The sequence below is a fragment of the Odocoileus virginianus genome, chromosome 23, assembly GCF_023699985.2.
Source record: "Odocoileus virginianus isolate 20LAN1187 ecotype Illinois chromosome 23, Ovbor_1.2, whole genome shotgun sequence".
In the NCBI taxonomy this organism is placed as follows: Eukaryota; Metazoa; Chordata; class Mammalia; order Artiodactyla; family Cervidae; genus Odocoileus; species Odocoileus virginianus.
In genome coordinates, this window is record NC_069696.1 from 13,539,630 (window position 1) to 13,560,999 (window position 21,370).

At 54.5% G+C, this 21,370-nt stretch overlaps 1 protein-coding gene and 2 long non-coding RNA genes across 6 annotated transcripts in view; 2 read left to right on the forward strand and 1 right to left on the reverse strand.

The window, feature by feature from the left end:
- Positions 1 to 3,583: 3,583 nt before the first annotated feature.
- LOC139030581 (uncharacterized) lies at positions 3,584 to 11,688 on the forward strand. Of its 4 annotated transcripts, none has more exons than XR_011482968.1 (4): positions 3,584 to 3,668; positions 4,811 to 8,188; positions 8,418 to 8,584; positions 8,658 to 11,688. It is a non-coding gene; the product is annotated as an uncharacterized lncRNA (long non-coding RNA). The 4 variants fall into 4 exon arrangements; XR_011482969.1 differs by having other exon boundaries at positions 3,605 to 4,914; positions 5,222 to 8,188; XR_011482967.1 differs by having other exon boundaries at positions 3,605 to 4,084.
- A 4,329-nt stretch (positions 11,689 to 16,017) lies between these two features.
- On the reverse strand, positions 16,018 to 16,837 carry LOC139030670 (uncharacterized). Its single transcript, XR_011483085.1, has 2 exons — positions 16,615 to 16,837; positions 16,018 to 16,216 (listed from the first exon to the last, which is right to left on the reverse strand). It is a non-coding gene; the product is annotated as an uncharacterized lncRNA (long non-coding RNA).
- A 73-nt stretch (positions 16,838 to 16,910) lies between these two features.
- Positions 16,911 to 21,370, forward strand: part of TBC1D22A (TBC1 domain family member 22A) — a 261,290-nt gene continuing 256,830 nt past the window's right edge. The window contains 1 exon segment of the mRNA XM_070453523.1: positions 16,911 to 17,161. Within this exon segment, the coding sequence (XP_070309624.1) occupies positions 17,100 to 17,161 (62 nt within the window). The 5' untranslated portion in view covers positions 16,911 to 17,099.

A 21,370-nucleotide genomic window follows, 5' to 3' on the forward strand; every position in this document is an offset into this window, starting at 1 on the left:
AAGCAACAAAGGATTAATCTCAAAAATATACAAGCAACTCCTGCAGCTCAATTCCAGAAAAATAAATGACCCAATCAAAAAATGGGCCAAAGAACCAAACAGACATTTCTCCAAAGAAGACATACAGATGGCTAACAAACACATGAAAAGATGCTCAACATCACTCATTATCAGAGAAATGCAAATCAAAACCACAATGAGGTACCATTACACTCCAGTCAGGATGGCTGCTATCCATAAGTCTACAAGCAATTAATACTGGAGAGGATATGGAGAAAAGGGAACCCTCTTACACTGTTGGTGGGAATGCAAACTAGTACAGCCACTATGGAGAACAGTGTGGAAATTCCTTAAAAAACTGGAAATAGAACTGCCATATGACCCAGCAATCCCACTCCTGGGCATACATACCGAGGAAACCAGATCTGAAAGAGATACGTGCACCCCAATGTTCATCGCAGCACTGTTTATAATAGCCAGGACATGGAAGCAACCTAGATGCCCACCAGCAGACGAATGGATAAGGAAGCTGTGGTACCTATATACCATGGAATATTACTCAGCCATTAAAAAGAATTCATTTGAATCAGTTCTAATGAGATGGATGAAATTGGAGCCCATTATACAGAGTGAAGTAAGCCAGAAAGATAAAGACCAATACAGTATACTAACACATATATATGGAATTTAAAAAGATGGTAATGATAACCCTATATGCAAAACAGAAAAAGAGACACAGATGTACAGAACAGAATTTTGGACTCTGTGGGAGAAGGCGAGGGTGGGATGTTTTGAGAGAACAGCATCAAAACATGTATATTATCTAGGGTCAAACAGATTACCAGCCCAGGTGGGATGCATGAGACAAGTGCTTGGGCCTGGTGCACTGGGAAGACCCAGAGGGATCGGGTAGAGAGGGAGGTGGGGGGGGGGGGGGGATCGGGATGGGGAATACATGTAAATTCATGGCTGATTCATGTCAATGTATGACAAAACCCACTACATTATTGTAAAGTAATTAGCCTCCAACTAATAAAAATAAGTGGAAAAAAAAATAAAATTAAAAAACTAAGTAAATCAACCCTGAATATTCACTGAAGGACTGATGCTGAAGCTGAAGCTCCAGTACTTTGGACACGGGATATGAAGAGCTGACTCATCAGAAAAGACCCTGCCTGACGCTGGGAAAGATTGAGGGCAGGAGGAGAAGGGGACGGCAGAGGATGAGATGGTTGGATAGTATCACTGACTCAGTGGACATGAATTTGAGCAAACTCCGGGAGATACTGGAGGACAGAGGATCCTGGCGTGCCGCAGTCCATGGGGTCGCAAAGAGCTGGACACGACTCAGCAACTGAACAACAATAAGAAGGAACTAGATCCCACACGCCATGACTAAGAGCCTGCATGCTACAACTAAAAGATTCTGTGTGCTGCAATTAAGGACCTGGCCCAGCGAAATGAATAAGTACTTTAAAAAAGGAAAGTAGGGACTCAGACAGATACTTGTGCACTCATGTTCACAGCAGCACTAATCACAGCAGCCAAAAGGTGGAAATAACCCGAGAATACATCAGTAGGTAAACGGATACACAGAATGTGGCATATCCATGAAATGGAATACCACTCAGCCATAAAAAGAATGAAACACTGATACAACATGGATGCACTTTGAAAACATGCTAAGTGAAAAAAAAGCCAGACACAAAAGACAACATATTGTACAACCCACTGACATGAAATGTCCGGAAAAGGCAAATCCAGGGAAACAGAAATAGATCAGTGGTTGATGGGGGCTGAGGAAGGGAAGGTGGGGACTCATTGCTGCTGGGTTCAGGGTTTCTTTTGGGGAAAATGCTCTGGGACTAGATAGAGGTGAGAGTTGCCCAACGTTGTGAATGCCCCAAATGTCACTGAATTGTACACTATTTTTTTTTTTGGCCGTGTTATGTGGCACGTGGGATCTTAGTTCCCTGAACCCTGAACCTTGCCCCCTCCTTTGGAAGTGTGAAGCCTTAACCACTGGACTGCCAGGGAAGTCCCAGAATCGTATACCCTTAAATGGTTAAATGATGAATGTTACGCTATGCATGCTTGACCACAGTTAGAGCTGATTCCTCCTACCCCTGTCCATACAGGAGAGTATGGTGTCCCCAGGGTGGCCGCAGACGTGGAGACAGGTGGATTCAGGTCAAGGTGGTCAAAAGACAGAACTGACATACACGGTGATTGACGGGATGTGGGGGCGGGGACAGAGAGCAAAGGATCTGGGTTGACCGCGCCCTGTGTCTGGGTGGCCGGGCGCCTGTCCCGTGGGTGGGCAGACACAGGAGGAGCAGTCTGGACATAGCGACCCCTGTGGGGCCCCGGCAGGCAGTGGTGTGCGTGGGTCTGGGCTGGAGGTCACGTCCAGACTCCTCAGTGAACAGATGGGAGTGGATCCGGCCCGAGCAAGGGAGGGGGGCCAGGAGTAGGATTGGGGACAGTCTTAGGGTACCCCGACTGCACCCCGCCTTGCAGCAGGTGCCCCTTCCCCTCTCGGAAGGCTCCCTGCTGGGTGAGGACTTGTGTGGTCACTGAGCACATTTGAGGGGAGCTTTGGAGAGGAGCCCGTGAAGGAAACTGAGGGGGGAGGGGAGGGGAGCCCACAGAGGGTGGACTGGCCTCATGGAGCCCCAGCACCACCTGCCCGCTCTGACACTTTGCACACAGGTGTCTCCAGGGTGATGAGAGTGAAGTGGCCGGAAGCTCAGGGTTCAGATCCGCCCCTCTGCCCCGGATTATCTAGGAAGACTGGGCAGGCTTCTGCACCTTGGTACTGATGCTAGGCGGGTCATTCCGGGTCATTCTCCGTGGTGGGGCCGCCCTGCGCACTGTAGCACGTTCAGCATCTCTGGCTTCTACCCACCAGGGGCCGGGAGCCGCCCCAGGTGTGACAATCAAAGATGTCCACATTGCTAAATGTCACCTCCGCAGAGAGCGCTGCCTTAGACAAAGCACTTCTCTCGGGGCTTTGGTTTCCCCTCTGCAGATGCAGCCCTAAAGCCCACCTCCTGGGATGCAGTGAGGTTCAGACAATTCCGTAACCAGAGCAGGTGGCGCATCATAAGGACTCTAGGTCGGTAAGACAGTAAGAGGAGTGTGAAGTGTCAGGCCCGGCGCGGGAACCCAGCAGGTGTCACTTTGAGCAGGGTTGGCGAGGCCCTGGGTTTGGGAAGCTGGCTTTAGGGCAGGCGATGAGGACCCCAAGGCGGCCCTGGGAGAAACTTCAGGAACCTCTTCTGAGCATCGTCGCTGCTGACGCCTGTGCCCTGGGCCATCACACACTCAGGAGGCCCCAGCCTGGCTCCGCAGCAAGCCCGGGGGAGCGCCCGCCTGGGGTCTGCTGTGAGCGGCTGGCTCCAGCCATGAGCTGTGAGGCTGAGAGGCGTGGGCTCCATGACTTCCAGGGGCCCCCTGCCCGTCTCTACTCTGAGCAGCCCAACCCCGGCTCATCCAGCAACTTGCCCCACGGAGCAGGCTCCCAGGATCCTCTGCTCCTGGGGACCCGCCCCAACCCCTCCGCCCCCCGGCTGGCCTGCGATGCCCTGGTTTTGGCCCTTGAAACCCCAGGTCCTGGCGAATCTCTCCTTCCCGGGCAGGCAGCCACCTCGGCAGTCCCAGTCCAGGTACGTGCAGCCAGGTCCTGGGCCGTCGAGCTCGCCAGCTGGGATCCCTGCAGGCGGAACGGTCGGGTCACCTCATTAGGGCTGGAGCAGAAATAGAACCGGCAGCGCCAATTAGCAGCTGCTCATGTACCCAGGGCCAGCAAATCCATGGCTGCCTCCCTGAGGACGGACGCTGGAGGGTCATGGAAAATTCCACACGCAGTCTTCCTCCCCTGGAGGGTGGGGCTGTGAAGACGCCCCATCCCTGGGAATGCTCCGGCTTCACCTCTTGCCTGTCCACAGGCCTGGGAAGGGGAGAGCCTTTCAGGGCAGGGGAGGCGGGACCCCAGAGACCCTGCTTCCATCAGTGGGGGGCAGAGTGGGGGGATTTTGACGTTCGTTCACACTCTCCGGGTGAGACTGCTGAGGGAGATGAGGTAAGCCCTGCCTCTTCCTGTCCCATCCAGAATCTGGGGTCCGGGCTCTGCACAGGCCCTGCACCTGGGCCCGGGGGACCCCCTGCTCACTCCCCTGCCCTAGAGGCTGGCTGAGGAGCAGATGCCTGGACGGGGCCTGGCACACAGCCGGCACCAGATCACTGCTGCCGGGAGCCAGTTTCTGCCTTTCCAACTGTCTCCAGCCTCGTAGCCTCGTAGGGACCCACGGCAGCTGGTGTGGGCAGACACCCCTGCGAGAGGCTGAGGACCTGCTCTGATCCAAGCTGCTCTGCTAGCCGGCCGGGGACCTGGGGCCATTGCCATGTCTCTCCATCCCGCTGTCCTCTGGCCGTCCTCCCTCGCTGCTCCTCCAGAGTGAAGGAGGGACAGCAGAGACAGCTCTAGCTGGGCCGTCAGAGATGCTGGGGGGAATCCAGCTCAGACTGAGCCGTGGCGCTGGTTTCCGGGCCTCCAGTCGCCCATCCACAAAGTGGGGGTGCAGAGTGAGGACTCTGAGGCGCCCCCAGCCCCGGGCTCCGGCAGTCCAAGGCTCCCAGGCGTCGGGCCCACTGTCTGCCCTCATCTGTCCTCTGTGCTCTGTGGCTTCCCTGGGCGGGGCGCGTGGGGGAGCGCTGAGGCCAGGGGCGCAGGGCTTGCTTTGTCTCCGGCTTGCACTTCTGCAGAAGGAAACCCACCCCTTCACTACCCTCTTCCTCTTCCAACAAGGAAACAGGCTGAAGCTGGTACGACCACGCGTCACAGTGTGAATTCAGATCCACAGGAAGACGTGTAAAGGAGGGGCCTTCCTGGGGGGCCCCTCTCCCACGGGGGTGAGTGGCCTGCAAGTCTGGGCTAGCTGATTCCCACCCCCATCACAACTGCCACCCCCTTCCCCCCACCAAGCCCCAGCCCCCAGGCGGGGCAGGAATTCCCGGAGAGCCTGGCCTGGTCGAGGAGTCTGGTTGCAGTTGAAAAGCGAGGGCTTCAGGGTTGTGTAAACTGACTTCTCTGGTGTTCACAGAGCACCTCCCAAGTGCTAGAGCCCAGGTCCCCAAACTGATCAGAATCCTGACTTTGGGGGATGCCTGCGTCTCATCAAGGCAATTTCTCACGTGTTGCTTCCTTTGATCTGCACAGGAACCTGTGTGTTGTCCTGCCCATTTTACAGGTGGGGACAGGGAGGCCCAGAGAGGAACTGGGGCATGGCCAGGTGACACAGGTTTGGCCGCACAGGGTGACTCGGGGGTGCTCAGGAGACGAGGGGAGAGGACCGAGGGGAGCTCTGGGCCCCTGGTGTCCCGCACGGCAGGGGCCCTTCCAGGGCGGGGACCAGGGCTGGGGAGGCAGGCGCCGCCTCCGTGGGTGGTTACTGTGCGGAAGCTCGGATTCCTCAGCTGGGGGAAGCGCGACGGTACCTCCTCCAGTTTCTGATGCTTGGATTCCTCCTCCCTTCTGTGGGTGCTGTGACTCAGACCCGTCTGGGCTCCCGCAGGCCGCGGGCTGGACGCCTGGCTGGGGGACTCTGGGTGTGGCTGAGGCAGGCAGCCGTGGAGGAGCGTCTGGGGTCAGTGGCTGACCAAGGAAATAGGAAGCAGGGGAGTGGGCCGGGCGGGGAGGGCTGCACTCCGCCAGGCTCCACGGCGCTGGCCTTGGCTGGAAGCCCAGGGCAGCGAGGCTGGGATACTGGGCGAGTGAACCAGGTGTGAACCGGGACCCAGCAGGACGCCTCCCGCTGCTCCCAGCCCTCCTTCCCTCCACCCCCACTCCACCCCCTGAGCCTTCCCCCTCTTCCCTCCGGCTCCCTCCCTCTCCCCTTGATCTTAAGAAGAGCCCAGGGAGACACGAAGGGTGGTGATTATGACCCCATTTTACAGATGGGGAAAGTGAGGCCAGAGAGGGCTGGGACTTGTTCAGGCATCGCCCTGTGCCACCACCACCTCCTGCCCCAACGGAGAAGCTTCTCCTAGACGCCACGCTGAGAATGATAAACTCTGCAGCCTGATCAGGGAGCAAGAGCTCTGAGTTTCAGCAGATCCTGCCAAGGCCAAGATCCACCCCAGCCGAGCTGGGCTGAGGGTCCAGAAAGAGATGACAGGGTTCCAAGCCTTATGCAGCCCACCTGGGACGGGGGTCCTACCAAAAAGCCCGCGAGACCCCTTAGCAGAGTGACACGGGAGGAGAGGGAACTGGCTTGCAGAGACGCCCGCCTAACGGACCCACAAATTCGAGCCCAGGGCTCACAGAGGAGGCTCTGCAGGCGGCACCTGGGGCCCCCGGGAGCTGTCAGGCCCACCAGGTGAGAGGGAGCCTGGCCTCGTGGACTCTGGCCGGAGTCCCCTCTCTGTCCGCCTTCTTGGGCCTGGGCTCCGGCCAGGTTGGCCACTGCCTCCCCCCCCCCCCCCCCCCCCCCACGGCCTGATGCTCAAGGCCAGGGCAGGAGTGTGTCCAGTCTTGGGCTCAGGGGCTCAGAGCAGGCCGCTGGACCTGGGGGTGCCTGGAGGGCTTTGGCAAGGGCCCCGGGATGCCGTCCAGGTGTCTCACTTCAAACACGGGCGCGTTCCTGTTGACCAGGCTGCACCCCAAGCAGCCTCCTGGGCTTGTTGATTCTGCCCTGCCTCATGCCCCGCCTGCCCGGTGGCCGAATCTTTGCTTCACTCTGCGCCATCTAGAGATGGCTGGAAGGTGCTGCATGGGGGAGACGGGCCTCCAGCAGAGGCTCTGTGCATCCCCGGGTCTGGGAAGCATGTGTGGGCTGGGGGCCCTGGTAGAGCGGAGTGGGGAGGGGGAGGGCGTGGAAAGAGGGAGAGAGGGGAAGGACCCAGCCCGCTCCGCTCGAAGCGGCGCCCCGGGATTCCTGCACTGAGGCCACCCTGGGCTGGCCCCTGGGCTCCTCTCCTCCAGCCCAGGTCCAGCCTGCCCTGGGCCATGCGGTGAAAGAGGGGCTGAAGTGGGCAGAAGGCCCTTGGAGGGTGCCCTCGGGTCACTTCACAGCAGCTGTGCCCCAGGGCCGCCTTCGGATCCATCACTGGGGAGTCCCCGCCCCCCTGCGATGTCCCGGTGGGAGCTGGCTGGGCAGCCACTGTCCTCCTCTGGAAGAACCAGGTCGTCCGGAAAGCAGGCAGATGACGAGGAATGGCCGGTGCAGACCCCACAACGCATCCCTGGGCCTCGGGACTTGTTGCTCTAACTGTAGAACTGGGCGGATAAAGACCTGATCCTGGGATTTTAATTTTGTTCCCGGTGTCTGGATGTAAGGAACCAAACGACACGCCCGGGGGTGTCCTGCTCCCCGCACGGGAGTCTCTCCTGTCTGGCCTGGCAGGTCTCCTGTCCTTCTAACTGTCTCCCGTCCCCCACCTACCTGGTCAGATCGAAGTTTCCAGGGTGTAAAGTTCACCCCAACCGTGGAGCCTGGAGGCAAACACATTGGCCCACCAGCCTCCCCCAGCTTTCACCTTCTTCTCGGGGCTCCCAGAAAGAGAACCACACAGGCCGTTGCAAACAGCATCGAAGAAAACTCCACAGCCGTCAATTCAAGCAGCTAGTGTTCGGAGCAGCTGCAAGAGCAAGGCTGGGCTCAGACCCTGCTTGGGGAACGGCGTCCACACGAGCCTTCTTCGGGGAGATAATGAGGAATCCTGGGTGTGAAAGAAAGCTGAGCACTGAAGAACTGATGCTTTTGAACTGTGGTGTTGGAGAAGACTCTTGAGAGTCCCTTAGACTGCAAGGAGATCCAACCTGTCCATCCTAAAGGAAATCAGTCCTGGGTGTTCATTGGAAGGACTGATGTTGAAGCTGAAACTCCAATACTTTGACCACCTGATGTGAAGAGCTGACTCATTGGAAAAGACCCTGATCCTGGGAAAGATTGAAGGTGGGAGGAGAAGGGGACGGCAGAGGATGAGATGGTTGGATGGCATCACCGACTCGTTGGACATGAGTTTGAGTAAACTCTGGGAGTTGGCAATGGACAAGGAGGCCTGACATGCTGCAGTCCATGGGGTGGCAAAGAGTCGGACACGACTGAACGACTGAACTGAACAGGGTATGAGCTGGAGCACTCCCACTGGCCAGAGAGGATACAGCAGGCAGGAGGTGGATGAGGTATTTTGCAGATTCCTGTTTCTGGCTAGAAAACATGATGTAGATATAAAGAGCAGTTTATAGCAGGGGTCTTCCTACTTCATTTTCCCTATCAGTTAAAGAAAAAAAAGAACAGAAATCCCAGAATGTGCGTGCTTATTTATAAATACCTATGCAGGGACCTCTATTAGTTCATAAGCTAGGGCTTCCCAGGTGGTGCTACTGGTAAAGAACCCATCTGCCAATGCAGGAGACGTAAGAGATGCGGGTTTGATCCCTGGGTTGAGAAGATCGCCTGGAGGAGGAAATGGCAACCCACTCCAGCATGCTTGCCTGGAAAACCCTATGGACAGAGGAGCCTGGAGGGCTACAGTCCAGGAGGCTACCGAGAGTCGGACACGACTGAGCACACACATGGTATGTGATGCATGGACCTCTATTAGTTCATATGCTAAATATGAGCAAAATTCAATCTGCTTTTTTTTTCCAGCTACAAGAGAAACGGACAGGGAAGTTTGGCTGTCTTCGCCCCCACACCCACTGCATCACCGTGGCTGTGGTTTCTGGGACTAAGTCCGATGCGTCCCAGGCCCTGAGACCGTCCAGGACTGGCTCACGCTCTCCTCCGAGCGGGGCAGTCGCTGTTCCCAGGGCCGCCCTGCAGGGCTATGGCCAGGGAGCAGGGCCTTAAGAGGACAGGGCAGCCCATAGAGACACTTGTGTGGGGACAAGGGGCCCCAGGAGAAGGGGGTGCTGGGCGGCCTCGGGGGGCCTTTTCCTCTGCCAGAGGGCCATTTCTAAGTCACATATCAGCTCATGTCACTCTCTTTCCTAAAGTCCACTGGTAATTCCTGCTCTTCAAAGCCAAGGTTCCCATGATCTTAGCCTTCTTACTTTGTTTACATCAAAAAAAGTTCTCATCTTCTTTCATGAATGAAAAAAAAAGAAAGACAAACTCTCAGAACTAACAAGAGATTATCTCATGGGGTGGAGGGGACTGCATCCGAGGCAAAAATATCCAAATCCCACTTACATAAAACACACGGAGACCCAGCAAGGTGAGGGAAAGATTCCTACGAGACACAAAACTTCCCTGAAGCTCATAAAAGGCACGGCTAGAACCAGATAGGAGGGAGTTTTCTTGGCGTAAAGTTGGGTGAGTAATTCACGGCAAGGCGAGCCTCTCTGAAAGATATTTCTGAGTCTCTTAAAATACAAAATACTTCCAGACAAACAACTCCCTGTGGTCCCTCCACTCAGGGAAATCCCTGCAGCATTTTGGGTGCCTTCCTGTGGTGGATGTTGTGCGGTCACCCGCCCCACTCACGCCCTGCTCTGTAACTGTCACAGAGTTTGGGGGCGGCTGACCGCAAGCCTTGCTCCAGACGTGGGCCCTGACTGGCCTAAGCCAACCAGAGTGAGGCCAGCCACCTTTACAAAGGGCTTGCTTACAGGAGAGCAGGCACCCAAGTCTCAACTGGGCGGGGCTGAGCGCTCACTTCCCTGGCTGTGAATGAGGGCGCCTGTAGCCGTGCCAGCTGCTGGCAGCCAAGTTGTGACGATGAGCGAAGTCAGCCTGAGACTCAAGGCTGCCCACAGAGCGGGGACAGGATCCAGACCACCGCAGAGAAACGGATCTGCCCCCTGGATTGCATGGTGTCAAAGGCCTTTCTCATACCTGGACTTTTCTAGGCACTGAACTGATCAATCCTCTTTAGTGTTTCCATCAGCTGAATTATGTTTTCTTCATCTGGAAGCATCTTAGCTGACTCAGTGACCTTCTAGAATTTTCCTTCTGGGTCTACACGCTAAACTTCTCCCAATAAATGTAACCTGCCTCTTACACTTAACAATAAATTGTCAACCTTGTTAAAAAAAAAATGAAGATGGATTTTTAATGGTTGCACTGTTACACTGGTTGTCTCATAATTCATTCAACCCATTTCATTTGGAGCGGGACATTTAGATTGTTTCCAGCTTTTCACCATTTTCAATAATTAACAGAGAGCCTGTATATATCTTCATTCGTTTGTCCAGCTATTTCCTTTGGATAAATCCCTAAAAGAGCAGTCAGAGCATCACAGCGTCTGTGTACTTACTGGGCTTTTCCTTCATCTTATCAAATTGTGCTTCACCAGTGGGACATCTATTCACACTCCACCAACACCTCTTTCTGACACTGTTACCAACATCATCCTTGTCCATCTTTGGTGGCCTGTTGATTAGTGGTATTTATTTTTTTATTTAAAAAATTACTAAAAAGTCCTGTTTTCATTTGTTCATTTACCACTTGCATTTCTTCTTTGACTATGCCCTTTGCTGTATATATTCAAAACATATACTTAATTATAAAATCAGACTGTCTCCTCTTGGGGTCTTTCACTTCCTCATTGATAAGATTTAGCACCACGTTAACACGTTTTAACACCGTGTCAGACATGGCATACATTTTGTCCAATTAAAAAATACTGCTGAACAATGGAGCATATTTAGGTTGTCCAATCCGTTTCGTCAGATGGCTCCTGCCAGAGTTGGGTTGGTGGGTCGGGAGGTGCTGAGGTTCCTCCTCTCCCTTGCCAGCCTACCAAGGGCTGTGCTCACTAACGGGCTGGCGTGGCATTTCCAGGGCTCAGGATTGGTTTGGGGGAGGCAGCTGATACACGCAGGCTAGCAGAGGTGCCTGTGACCACAGGTGCATCATAAAGCAGCTTACCCCTCCTGGAGGCGCGACTGTTAATTCTTCACGGCGATTGCTCACAACTTTGTTACATGAAAGGAGCTGGTTAGTGGTTTGCTGTTTTGTCCCCAGTGGGGTCTGACTCTCTGCGACCCCACAGACTGCAGCCCGCCAGGCCCCTCTGTCCATGGGGTTTTCCAGGCAAGAATACTGGAGTGGGTTGCCATTTCCTCTTCCAGCGGATCTTTTTGATTCAGGGATCAAATTCATGTCTCCTGCAGTTAGCTAGTAGTCACGTATGGATGTGAGAGTTGGATTATAAAGAAAGCTGAGTGCTGAAGAATTGATGCTTTTGAACCGTGGTGTTGGAGAAGACTCTTGAGAGTCCCTTGGACTGCAAGGAGATCCAACCAGTCCATCCTGAAGGAAATCAGTCCTGGGTGTTCATCGGAGGGACTGATGATGAAGCTGAAACTCTAATACTTTGGTCACCTGATGCGAAGAGCTGACTCATTTGAAAAGATCCCGATGCTGGGAAACATTGAGGGCAAGAGGAGAAGGAGACGACAGAGGATGAGATGGTTGGATGGCATCACCGACTCAATGGACATAGGTTTGGGTAGACTCTGGCCATTGGTGATGGACAGGGAGGCCTGGCGTTCTGCGGTTCATGGGGTTGCAAAGAGTCAGACATGACTGAGCAACTGAACTAAACTGTGGTTACCTCATCTCAATTTTGGGGAACAGTTTAAGTTTCGCTTACAATTCTCAGATGAGCAAGCAAGAAGTGACCCAGGTCATGTTAGTCTTGCCTGTCTTGGAAAATAAACTAAATTAAGCTTTGCGTGTGTGACTAAACTGGTTCTGTCTGCTCAGGGCATTTTCAAGTCTGGTCTTTGTGTGTGATCTGCACGCGTCTCCCGTGTGTGGGCCTCAGAGTTACTGATGCATCCACGGGAGACCCGGCACAGCTTTGCACTGGTCCAGGGGTCCCCCTTCACAGCCAAGAAACGGGTGGAAGTGAGCCCAAGGCCACCAGACCCCCGGTCCTACATGTTCCCACCACCCAGGGGCTGCGTCCTGATGGAGAACAAAGCCCTGGGCGCCAGCCTGCAGGATGTGGTGTCCGCTCTGGGTGGAGCTTTGACCCGTGAAGGGACCCGGATTCCAGAGTGGGAATGCTTCCAGAGAAAGACACAGGCAGAGTCTCACCGCAATTCAAGCTGCGTCCTCTGCCCCACATTGTGCCAGAGATGAGCAGGCAAGGAAACAGGTCTCCCCCTGGCCACTGGGGGAGGGAGGGATGTTCCTGTGTGGCAGGGGCAGTGAGGACACGTTTGGCACCTACAGGGACCCCTGGGGTGTCTCTCTGCCTTTAATGGCAGGGGGCAAATGGAACAGCCATGGCCTGAAAGGGTGCCCTCGGCCACCTTGGCTCCGAATGAAGCCTCCAGGATGAGAGTTGGTCACGCCAGCAGGTGGTTGACCTAGAACAGCAGAGGTGCTTCTGGGGGGAGGCTGGAGTCTACAGCAGGTAACTTGGAGGGACAGGACGAGTGGCCGCTATGGCTTCAGGATCACGTCAATCTTCCTCTTGGAAGCTTTTCCAGAAAAGGGGCCAACTGGAGTCCTGGAGACGTCTTCCTAGATGCCGAACTTCTGTGAGGCTAGCAGATCTGAGCGGTGCAAAGGGCGAGCTGCGGCAGGCTCGAGAGCATCGCGACGCCCAGATTCCCCGAGGACCCGGGCTCTCGCTTCCCTCCGTCGGGGGCAGCGTTGGCTGCTGATGGCTGGGAGCTAAGACCCTCCTCGGGAACTGCCCTCGGCAGAAGGCATCTGGGGGCAGCCCCCTTTCAGCAAGCCTCCTCTTGTTCCTTCAATTCAGACCTCTCCGGGGGCCATCCTTTGGGGTTGGTCCAGGACTGCACTGCAGCTCCTCCCAGTTCAACTTCTCCCCAACAAGCCACCTGCATGCAAATATGTCTCACCACTTGCTTGCTGGGGAACCCAACCTTCGTCACAGATTTAGCTACCCCCAACCCCCACCTGTTGTGCAGCACCCAGCTTCCTCTGGCCTCAGCAACGATGCTCCCTCGACCTGGAATCTACCAGGCTCCTTGTGTTTCGTCCGGTCGCACCTACTCAGCCTGAGAGAGCAGCCACAGATCTGTCAGTGGCCCCGACCCCTCCAGGCCTCAGTGAGTGCCGTTCCTTCACTGCTGTGCTGTTTACGCTTGCCTTCTCCAGGAAAGCGTTTGAGGTGGCTCAGTGCGTGAGAGTAAGACGTTCATCATTGTATGTGTATGCTCTATGAAACAATTTATACATGCAAAAAGTCACAAAGAATAAAACAGGCAACCAAACATAGTCCACCTGCCTTAAGAAACAAAGCATAAAACGAGGCAGCTGTAAGTCAGCAGGGTTACACTGCGTGCTCAGTCATGTCCAACTCTTTGCAACCCCATGGACTGTAGCCCACCAGGCTCCTCTGTCCATAGGACTCTCCAGGCAAGAATACTGGAGTGGGTTGCCATTTCCTTCTCCAGGGGATCTTCCCAACCCAGGGATCAAACCCATATTTCTTATGTCTCCAGCATTGCCGGTGGGATCTTTACCACTAGCGCCACCTAGGAAGCCCTAGTGAAGTGAGAAGTTGCTCAGTCGTTTCCGACTGTTTGTGACCCATGTATAGTCCTAGGCCAGAATATTGGAGGGGGTAGCCTTTCCCTTCTCCAGGGGATCTTTCCAGCCTAGGATCAAATCCAGGTCTCACACATTGCAGGGAGATTCTTTACCAGCTGAGCCACAAGGGAAGCCCATAAAACAAGGAAGGCTCTATAAATTCCTCAATGATCAAAGTCCCCACCAACACCCACAGGCGACTACACTTTTAGCATAGTTTTACTTGCAGGAAAAAAAAAAGGCAATTAAATGGTATCATAACACATGCATTTTCAACTTTTTTCCCCTCAACATTGCTTGTGAGATCCATTTATATTGCTGTAAGTAATCTTTCAGTTTTACTATCATGGAGCATTCTTTGGATAACTGTGTATAGTTGATCAGTTTTCCCCCGCAGCAATGTTGTAATGAACAGTCCTGCCTTTGAACACAGGTGAGTCGCTCTAGGGTACACACCTGGCTTGTAGGATACGTGCACCTGCAACTACTAGAAATTGCCAAATGTCTGTCCGGAATTATTGAATGAATCTGCGCGCCCACCAGCAGTGAATCAGTGTATTCTGATTTATGTGCTGCTCATAAATCCACATGCTCATTGATTTTGGCATTGACAGATTTTTAAATACTTTGCCATCTGTTAAGTGTGAAATGCTATGTCCCTGGCTTTAACTTTATGTCTGCCTAAACCTCAGAGAGACGAAGCCTTTTAGGTTTGCTGCCGAGACGAACAGAAGCTCACTCGTTCACTCTGCGCTCGTGCAGCTGTCCTGGGTGCTGCCTGCCTGGGTCCCCTTCCTCGCCTCCGCCTTCCCCACTGGGTCTTCTTCCAGATACTCCTCACACATCCATCGCTACCACGGCCCCCGTCTGAAGCCATCTCTGGAGATTACCTCTATCCTGACTTTGGTTTTCAATTATGCTGCTCTTGATGCTGATCTACGTCTGACCACTAGTCCTGGGACTTCACCCTGGCCCATCCTCCCCTGGGTAACCCCGTCTCCTCATCTGGAGATCAGCAGGTCCTCTCACCAACTGCTTGGCTGAGGCCTCAGGTCTCAACCTCAAACACGTGTCCTAAGCCAACCATAAACCTGGCCTGCCCTGAGGTCTCCGCTGGCGGCACTAGTAACTCAGACAGTCCTGAAGCCTTCAAGTCAGCCTGTTTCTCCTTATACCTTCCTCTCCTAACACGTAGCAGACAGGAAAGTATGAGGTAAGTTATGAGGAGTGGCCAAACCCAAAATGTTCTGTTATACCCAACCAGTCACTGACTGCTGTTTCCCTTTTTAAACGCTAGTATCTTAGTTCTGTTGTGGCCTTGATCATTGATTTGTGCAATAAGCTATACTGAGTTGGGGAAAATCCCGTCGGTAGGGGATCCTGACAAGGAGCTGAGCTCTGAGAAAGATCTCTGGGGAGGCTCTGGGGCTGGAAGAGATCCCTGGGGCTTTCCCGAGCCCTGCTAGGGAGGGTCCCAGGGGGCTTTGTCCAGGAGCGGGTCCCTCCGCATCCACAGAGGCCTTATCAGGAGCTCTCTGGAGATTAGCAGAGGCCATGCACGCACAAGACGGGGGCAGGTGGGGGGGGGGGGGGGCGTTCCCAAGGCTTTGCAGCGGAGGTGCCCTGAGGGTCTGTTGACGTCGTCAGCAGCACTGCCTCAGGGAGATGCTATGGCTGTGACAGGAGGGGGTCCCTGGAGAGTTCGCATGGTTGTCATCCCTTTAACAAACGTTTAGAGAGGCCTTACTACTTAGCTCTAGGGCTTCCCTGGTGTCTCAGAGGTTAAAGCGTCTGCCTGCAATGCAGGAGACCTGGGTTCGGTCCCTGGGTCGGGAAGATCCTCTGGAGAAGGAAATGGCAACCCACTCCAGTATTCTTGCTTGGAGAATCCCATGGATGGAGGAGCCTGGTAGGCTACCAGTCCACGGGGTCGCAAAGAGTCGGACACGACTGAGCGACTTCACTCTCACTTTTCACCGCTTAGCTCTAACAGCAGAAGATTGGCAGGATCTTACAGGCTCTGTGTGAAGGGACATAGAATCAGCATGTACCCGGAAAACTTGCACGGTGGGGACAAGGGCAGTGGGAAGCCTTACTACTGCAAGACAGGAGAGGAAACTCGGCTGTCACAAGGGATCTGAGAAGGCCTCTCTGCTCTGCCGGCCGGGGTGGCCTTTCCTGAGGCACTGGTTGTCATATGATTGAGATAATGCACATATAGTACCTAACAATGCCCTCCACACAGCAAGTACTAAATAAAGGTTACTTATCAGTAAGCAAGGAAAATGTCAATCAGAGAACCTAATCAAGAACTGGCAGAGGTCTGCCAAGGGGCTCCCCAAAGCCATGCCGTAGCTCCAGTCAGAAACACCAGTCCTTGACCTCTCAGGCTAGGTCTACAGGCCGATAGAGATACAACGCAAACCACACAGGTGATTTCAAATGCTCTGATAGCCACGTTTGAAAAAAAAAGGAAAAAGGAATGTGAAAATAATTTCAGCAATACATTTTATTGAATCCAATACACGCAAAAAAACACATTACTTTAACGTGTAACCAACATAAACATTAATATCTTCATTCCTTCTTTTGTACTAAGTCCTGAATACTCATTGGAAGGACTGATGCTGAAGCGGAAACTCCAATACTTTGGCCACCTGATGCGAAGAACTGACTCATCTGAAAAGACCCTGATATTGGGAAAGATTGAAGGCAGGAGAAGGGGACGAAAGAGGATGAGACGGTTGGATGGCATCACCAACTCAACGGACATGAGTTTGAGCAAGCTCCGGGAGTTGGTGATGGACAGGGAGGCCTGGCGTGGTGCGGTCCACGGGGTCAAAAGAGTCGGACGGGACTGAACTATACTGAGTCTCTGAAACCAGAGTGTCTTTCACCTGCCCGTGGTCAGCGCTGAGGTGGGGCATCTTCCTGCTTCAGGGGCACCTCTTACTCGGGAAGCCTGGCCCAGCCCCCACCCCTCCTCCTCCCCGCCCAGCCCCTCCAGCCCCCCAGTCCCTCACTCGCCCCGGCCCCACCCCCACTGACCCTCACAAAACCCGTCCCCCTCGCCATGACTCTCGCCCACCTGCCATGACTGCAGGAGTTAGTCACCCACCGGGTGTTTACCGGTCCCCCTCAAGTGCGCGCGACATTCACACCCTCGACCACCCCCCGCGGACGGGTGCCTTCGGTCCCCGCGTTGTCTCGCCCTCTGGTGAGGACCACCGCCCGGCGGGACTCTCAGGAGAAGAACCCGGGGCCTCTAGATGTCGTGACTAACAAGCAGCCCAACTCCAGTGTCTCCAGAGCACCGCCCCCCGGAGGCGCCTTGTAGTGACGTCGGGCGCCCGCGTCGTGCGTCACGCTTTCCGGGGACGGGGGCGGGACTTCCGGGCGTGCGGAGGCACAAACTTCCGGAGGGAGGTGGAAGAGCCTCTCGGTTCTACTTTTTCGGGGAATCCCGGGGACCGCCGAGGGGGGAGCCAAACGGGGTACAGGAAGGGGCCGCCGCTGAGGGTTGGCCGCCCTTTGTGGTGTCGGGGCCGTGGGTCTGAGCGATGAGGAGGGGCCATGGCCAGCGACGGGGCCAGGAAGCAGTTCTGGAAGCGCGGCAGCAGCAAGGTCCCGGGCAGGTGGGTGTGACGGGGCCCCGGTCGGGGTCAGGGGTCAGAGGTCAGGGGCGCGTCGGCTCCCCGGGGGCTGCGAGAGGAATCGGGGGTGCGAAGGGGCGATCAGGGCTCCGGGGGGGGGGGGGACTGCCCAGGGTGTCCGGGGGCGCGGACCGTGGGGTCTGGGAGATGGCCGTGGCTGCACGTAGGAGCGGGGCCAGAGGGGAGGGTGTCTGTCCTGAGACCGGCAGGCTGACTTCTGTGGAAACTCTTCGGCCGCCGGGGCTGCACGTAGGAGAGACCTCTCTCCTGGAGCCGCGAGGAGTCGGTGGGACGCTGAAAGTGGCCGGGCGGCTGCCCCCGCGGGGCGGGTGAGCTTCTGCAGAGGGGCGTGGTGGCCTGGACCCACTCGATTGGCCTTCTAGTCTCCTGTGGGTTTTGCTGCTTTTGCCCTGGGCTAGGAAAAGTACTCTGAGGCTCCCTGTGAGTTTCCACCTTCCCAGCTTCCTGGCCTCAAAACCCAACTCCTGTCTTGAGTCAACAGCAGGAAGAAAATTAAAAAAACTTTTTTTTTTTTTTTTAAATAAGTGCCAGCAGTGACCTGGGTGCACCTTGGAAGCAGTACTGCTCCAAAGTCCTCCTGTAATTGATGTGTGGCCCTGCCCAGCCAGGGCCCCAAGGAAACAGGGAGACATGACTCGGAAAGTACTTAGGAAGAAATCAGCTGCTGCTGAACGTAGATTAGAGAGAAACAAGCTACAGGATTTCTAAACACGGTCCTGTTTGCAAACTAGAAGTCTCAGATATTGAAAATGAAGAATTGTGGTCTTAACTCCAAGTAGAATCATTCATGAGCACAGTTTATTTTTAAGACTGCATAATAAGCACTATGTTTCAGTGATAGAATTATAAACTTTGGAATTCACTGTGTCCAGTCAGTAAGGCTTAATATTCAGAGTGGTCTGGGAGTTAGCAGGAGCTGAGTTACTGTCTGCCCAGAACAGTGATTTTTGGATAGGGATCACTAAAGTTGGCCAAAGACCCTGTTTTACTGTATAGTATGATCTTTGAAGAACAGTCAAGAGGTTTCATCACAACCAAAGTCAGGGTCCAAGATGATGTGAAAGTTCTGAAATAACAGAGAGTAGGAGGGCCTAGTGGTGACAGGAACAGATGCTCTAGAGCACTGACTCCAGGGAAAAGGAGCCACGTGGCAGAACAGTTTTTTGTGTTGTTTTTAGGTCCTGAGATTTTGGTACCTCCTCAGTCTCAATGGTTTCTGATTCTTAACCACCAACTGAGGCGAGAGAGTAATGGGGCTTCTGTATTAGTTCTAACGGTGAATAAACCTTTGGGTCCATAACTGTGTCTCTTGGGTATTTGTCCTTATCTTGGGTTCAGTGGGACTTCCCTGGTGGCTCAGATGGTAAAGCGTCTGCCTACAATGTGGGAGACCCGGGTTTGATCCCTGGGTTGGGAAAATCCTCTGGAGAAGGAAGTGGCAACCCACTCCAGTACTCTTGCCTGGAAAATCCCATGGATGGAGGAGCCTGGTAAGCTACAGTCCATGGGGACGCAAAGAGTCAGACAGACTGAGTGACTTCACTTTACTTACTTTTTTTTTTTTTACTTTACTTTACTTTGGGTTCAATAGGGTCCCTCCCAAAATTCAGGTCTTCGGAACCTGTGAGTCTGAGCTTATGTGGAAACAAGGTATTTGCAGATGGAATTGAGTTCAAATGAGAAATGAGGCCATTCGGGATTAGGGAGAGCTTGAGTCCAGTGATTGATGTCCTTAGGGAAAGAGGGGAATTTGCACCCAGAGAGACAGATGTAGGGAGGATGGCACGGATGGTGGAGGCAGATTGAAGTGATGCCTTTACAAACCAGATAAGCTGCGGATTCCCGGCAACCAGTAGACGCTAGAGGAGGTAGGGAGGGATCCTTTCCCAGAGCCTTGGGAGAGGCCGGGGCCTTGACTTTGGACTTCTAGCCTCCAACGCTGGGACAGGATAAGTTTCTGTTGTCTCCAGCCAGTAGGCTTGTGGTACTTGCTTGTGGCAGCCACGGGAACTTGATGCTGTCCTCAATTTTCTTCTGTGAAATCCTGCATCACTGGAGACAGGCCCGCCTGTTCCTGGGGTTTTGAGTCTGTGCTGTGCCGGGGCACTGTTGAGAACAGCTCCCTGAGATCGTTCCAGACTCGGAGTGGGGTCTGTGACCCACTGCGGCCGTCGCTGCGGAGGGCAGGGCTGGGAGGAGAGGATGGCCCATGAGGAAGGGCCTGCACGGCCGCCGCGGGCCCCTTGCCTCCTGTGGCCTCGCCTCTGGCGGTGCTGCCGTTTTGGGTGCCGGGAGGAGCTGCAGAGGTGTGCCCGATCCGCGTCAGCAGATGTAGGGAGGATGTAGGGAGGATCCCCAAAGCCTTCCCTAGGGGATCGCTGGCCGAGCACCTGCTTTACCTGCACAAGAGCCGCGCGGTCAGATCCTCGCCGATTCCAGCTGCTGTGTCAGCTTTTGTGAGTGGGTCCTGTAATTAGCTTTTTCTTGAGTGTGGTCCCCAACCCAGAGAAACCCGAAGGTGGAAGAATACACCCACTACAAAACACTGAACTGTTAAAGGCTCTTTGTATGGCACAGCCCTTTATAATGAACAATTCCTTACAGTAGTGGCTGATATTCATCTTGCGGTCACCATTTGCCAGGCTCTCTTCCTAGCACTCTGCACGTGTTTGTCTCCCTGGCGGTTTATTCCATTTTTAAAAGTCTTTATTGAATTTGTTACAGTATTGCTCCTGTTTTATGTTTTTTGGCCGAGAGGCATGTGGGATCTTAGTTCTCTGACCAGGGATCGAGCCCACATCCCCTGCGTTGAAAGGTGGAGACTTGACCACTGGACCGCCAGAGAAGTCCCTCTCTGGTGTTTTAGAGTTTATAAAATGCACTCTGTCCTCCAAGCACACTCTGGGCCTCGCAGAGGTAGGCGTGGTGGTGTTCCTGGAAATGCCGTGCAGAGAAGCCTCGGTGTTTTTGCAGGACGTGTAAGGCCCTTTATGACCTGAGCCGGCTCGATTCATCAGCCGCGTCTCCCGCCCCTCCCTGCTCTGAGCTTTGCCCCCAGTGGTGCTGCGGGGCCTGTGGGTTCCTTGCTGTACCTGCTGTGTGATGCCTCTGTCAGCTTCGTGCTTTTGTAACTGGCCAGAATATTCTTTTCCTCCCTTCCCTCTCCTGCCCGGCTTTCTGTTTAAGGATTTAAACACGCGCTGCGGTGTGCCTCCCGGTGAAGCCTGCCTGTCTCGCGTGGTCTGGACTGAAGCGCCCCTTCGCACATCACACGCAGTGTTGCTGGAAGGGCTTGGTTTCTCCACCAGCCAGGGGGCTCTGCGCGCTTAGGGAGTGTCCTTACTCACCCTTGCATTGTTACTGCAAAAATCAGCTAAGTGGTGGTTGATCCGAACTGTTTCCTACATGAGCCTGGAGAGAACCAGTGATGTGGCCAAGGTCTCACGCTGCCTGCGCTGGTCTTGCTGGGAGATCCCCCTCTTCTGCGCAGGCTCTGGGCCTTAGGTTGTGTGTTTGGCTGGTGGTTCCTTAGAAGGTTCTTTTCTGGATGAAGGATGGGAAGACGTTTGACTAGGAGCTCGGTGGTCTGGGTTTCAGCCATCTCTGTGACCTTCACCTTGGGCTGTTGCTCTGGGCCGTCCGTGGCCTCCTGTGTGACCTGGGAGCTGCACTTGACCTTAGTGCCTGTGACCTCCAGGAGGACATTTGCTGGGCCAAGCCCTGATCTCTTAGGTGAGAAGGAGAGGGGCCTCTTGGACCCGTTCTGAGAGCCTGATAACTTACTGATTCAGCAAATATTTATTTAACCCATATTACGTGCGAGTCACGGTTCCAGGTACTAGAGATGCCTCCGTGAACAAAAGAGAGCAGAACCTGTGTGCTCACAGTGGGATGGGGGAGGTGGAGAGTGACGCGTTAAGGAGCGCGTTAACTGCCAGGGGCGATGGCTGGAGTCCAGACGAAGGGCAGAGGGACAGATGGTTGGGGGGCCGGGAGGTCTCAGGACGATATGAGGGCCGGGCGAGCCCTCCCAGAGCGGGTGACGTCTAAGCAAGGCTTGCAGCAGGTGTGGGAACAGGCCTCGGGGACGGCCGGGAAGGAGTGGTCCCGGCAGAGGGGTGAGCACGTGCAGGGGCCCTGGTTTGGGGGCGATGCTCGTGTGTATCTCAG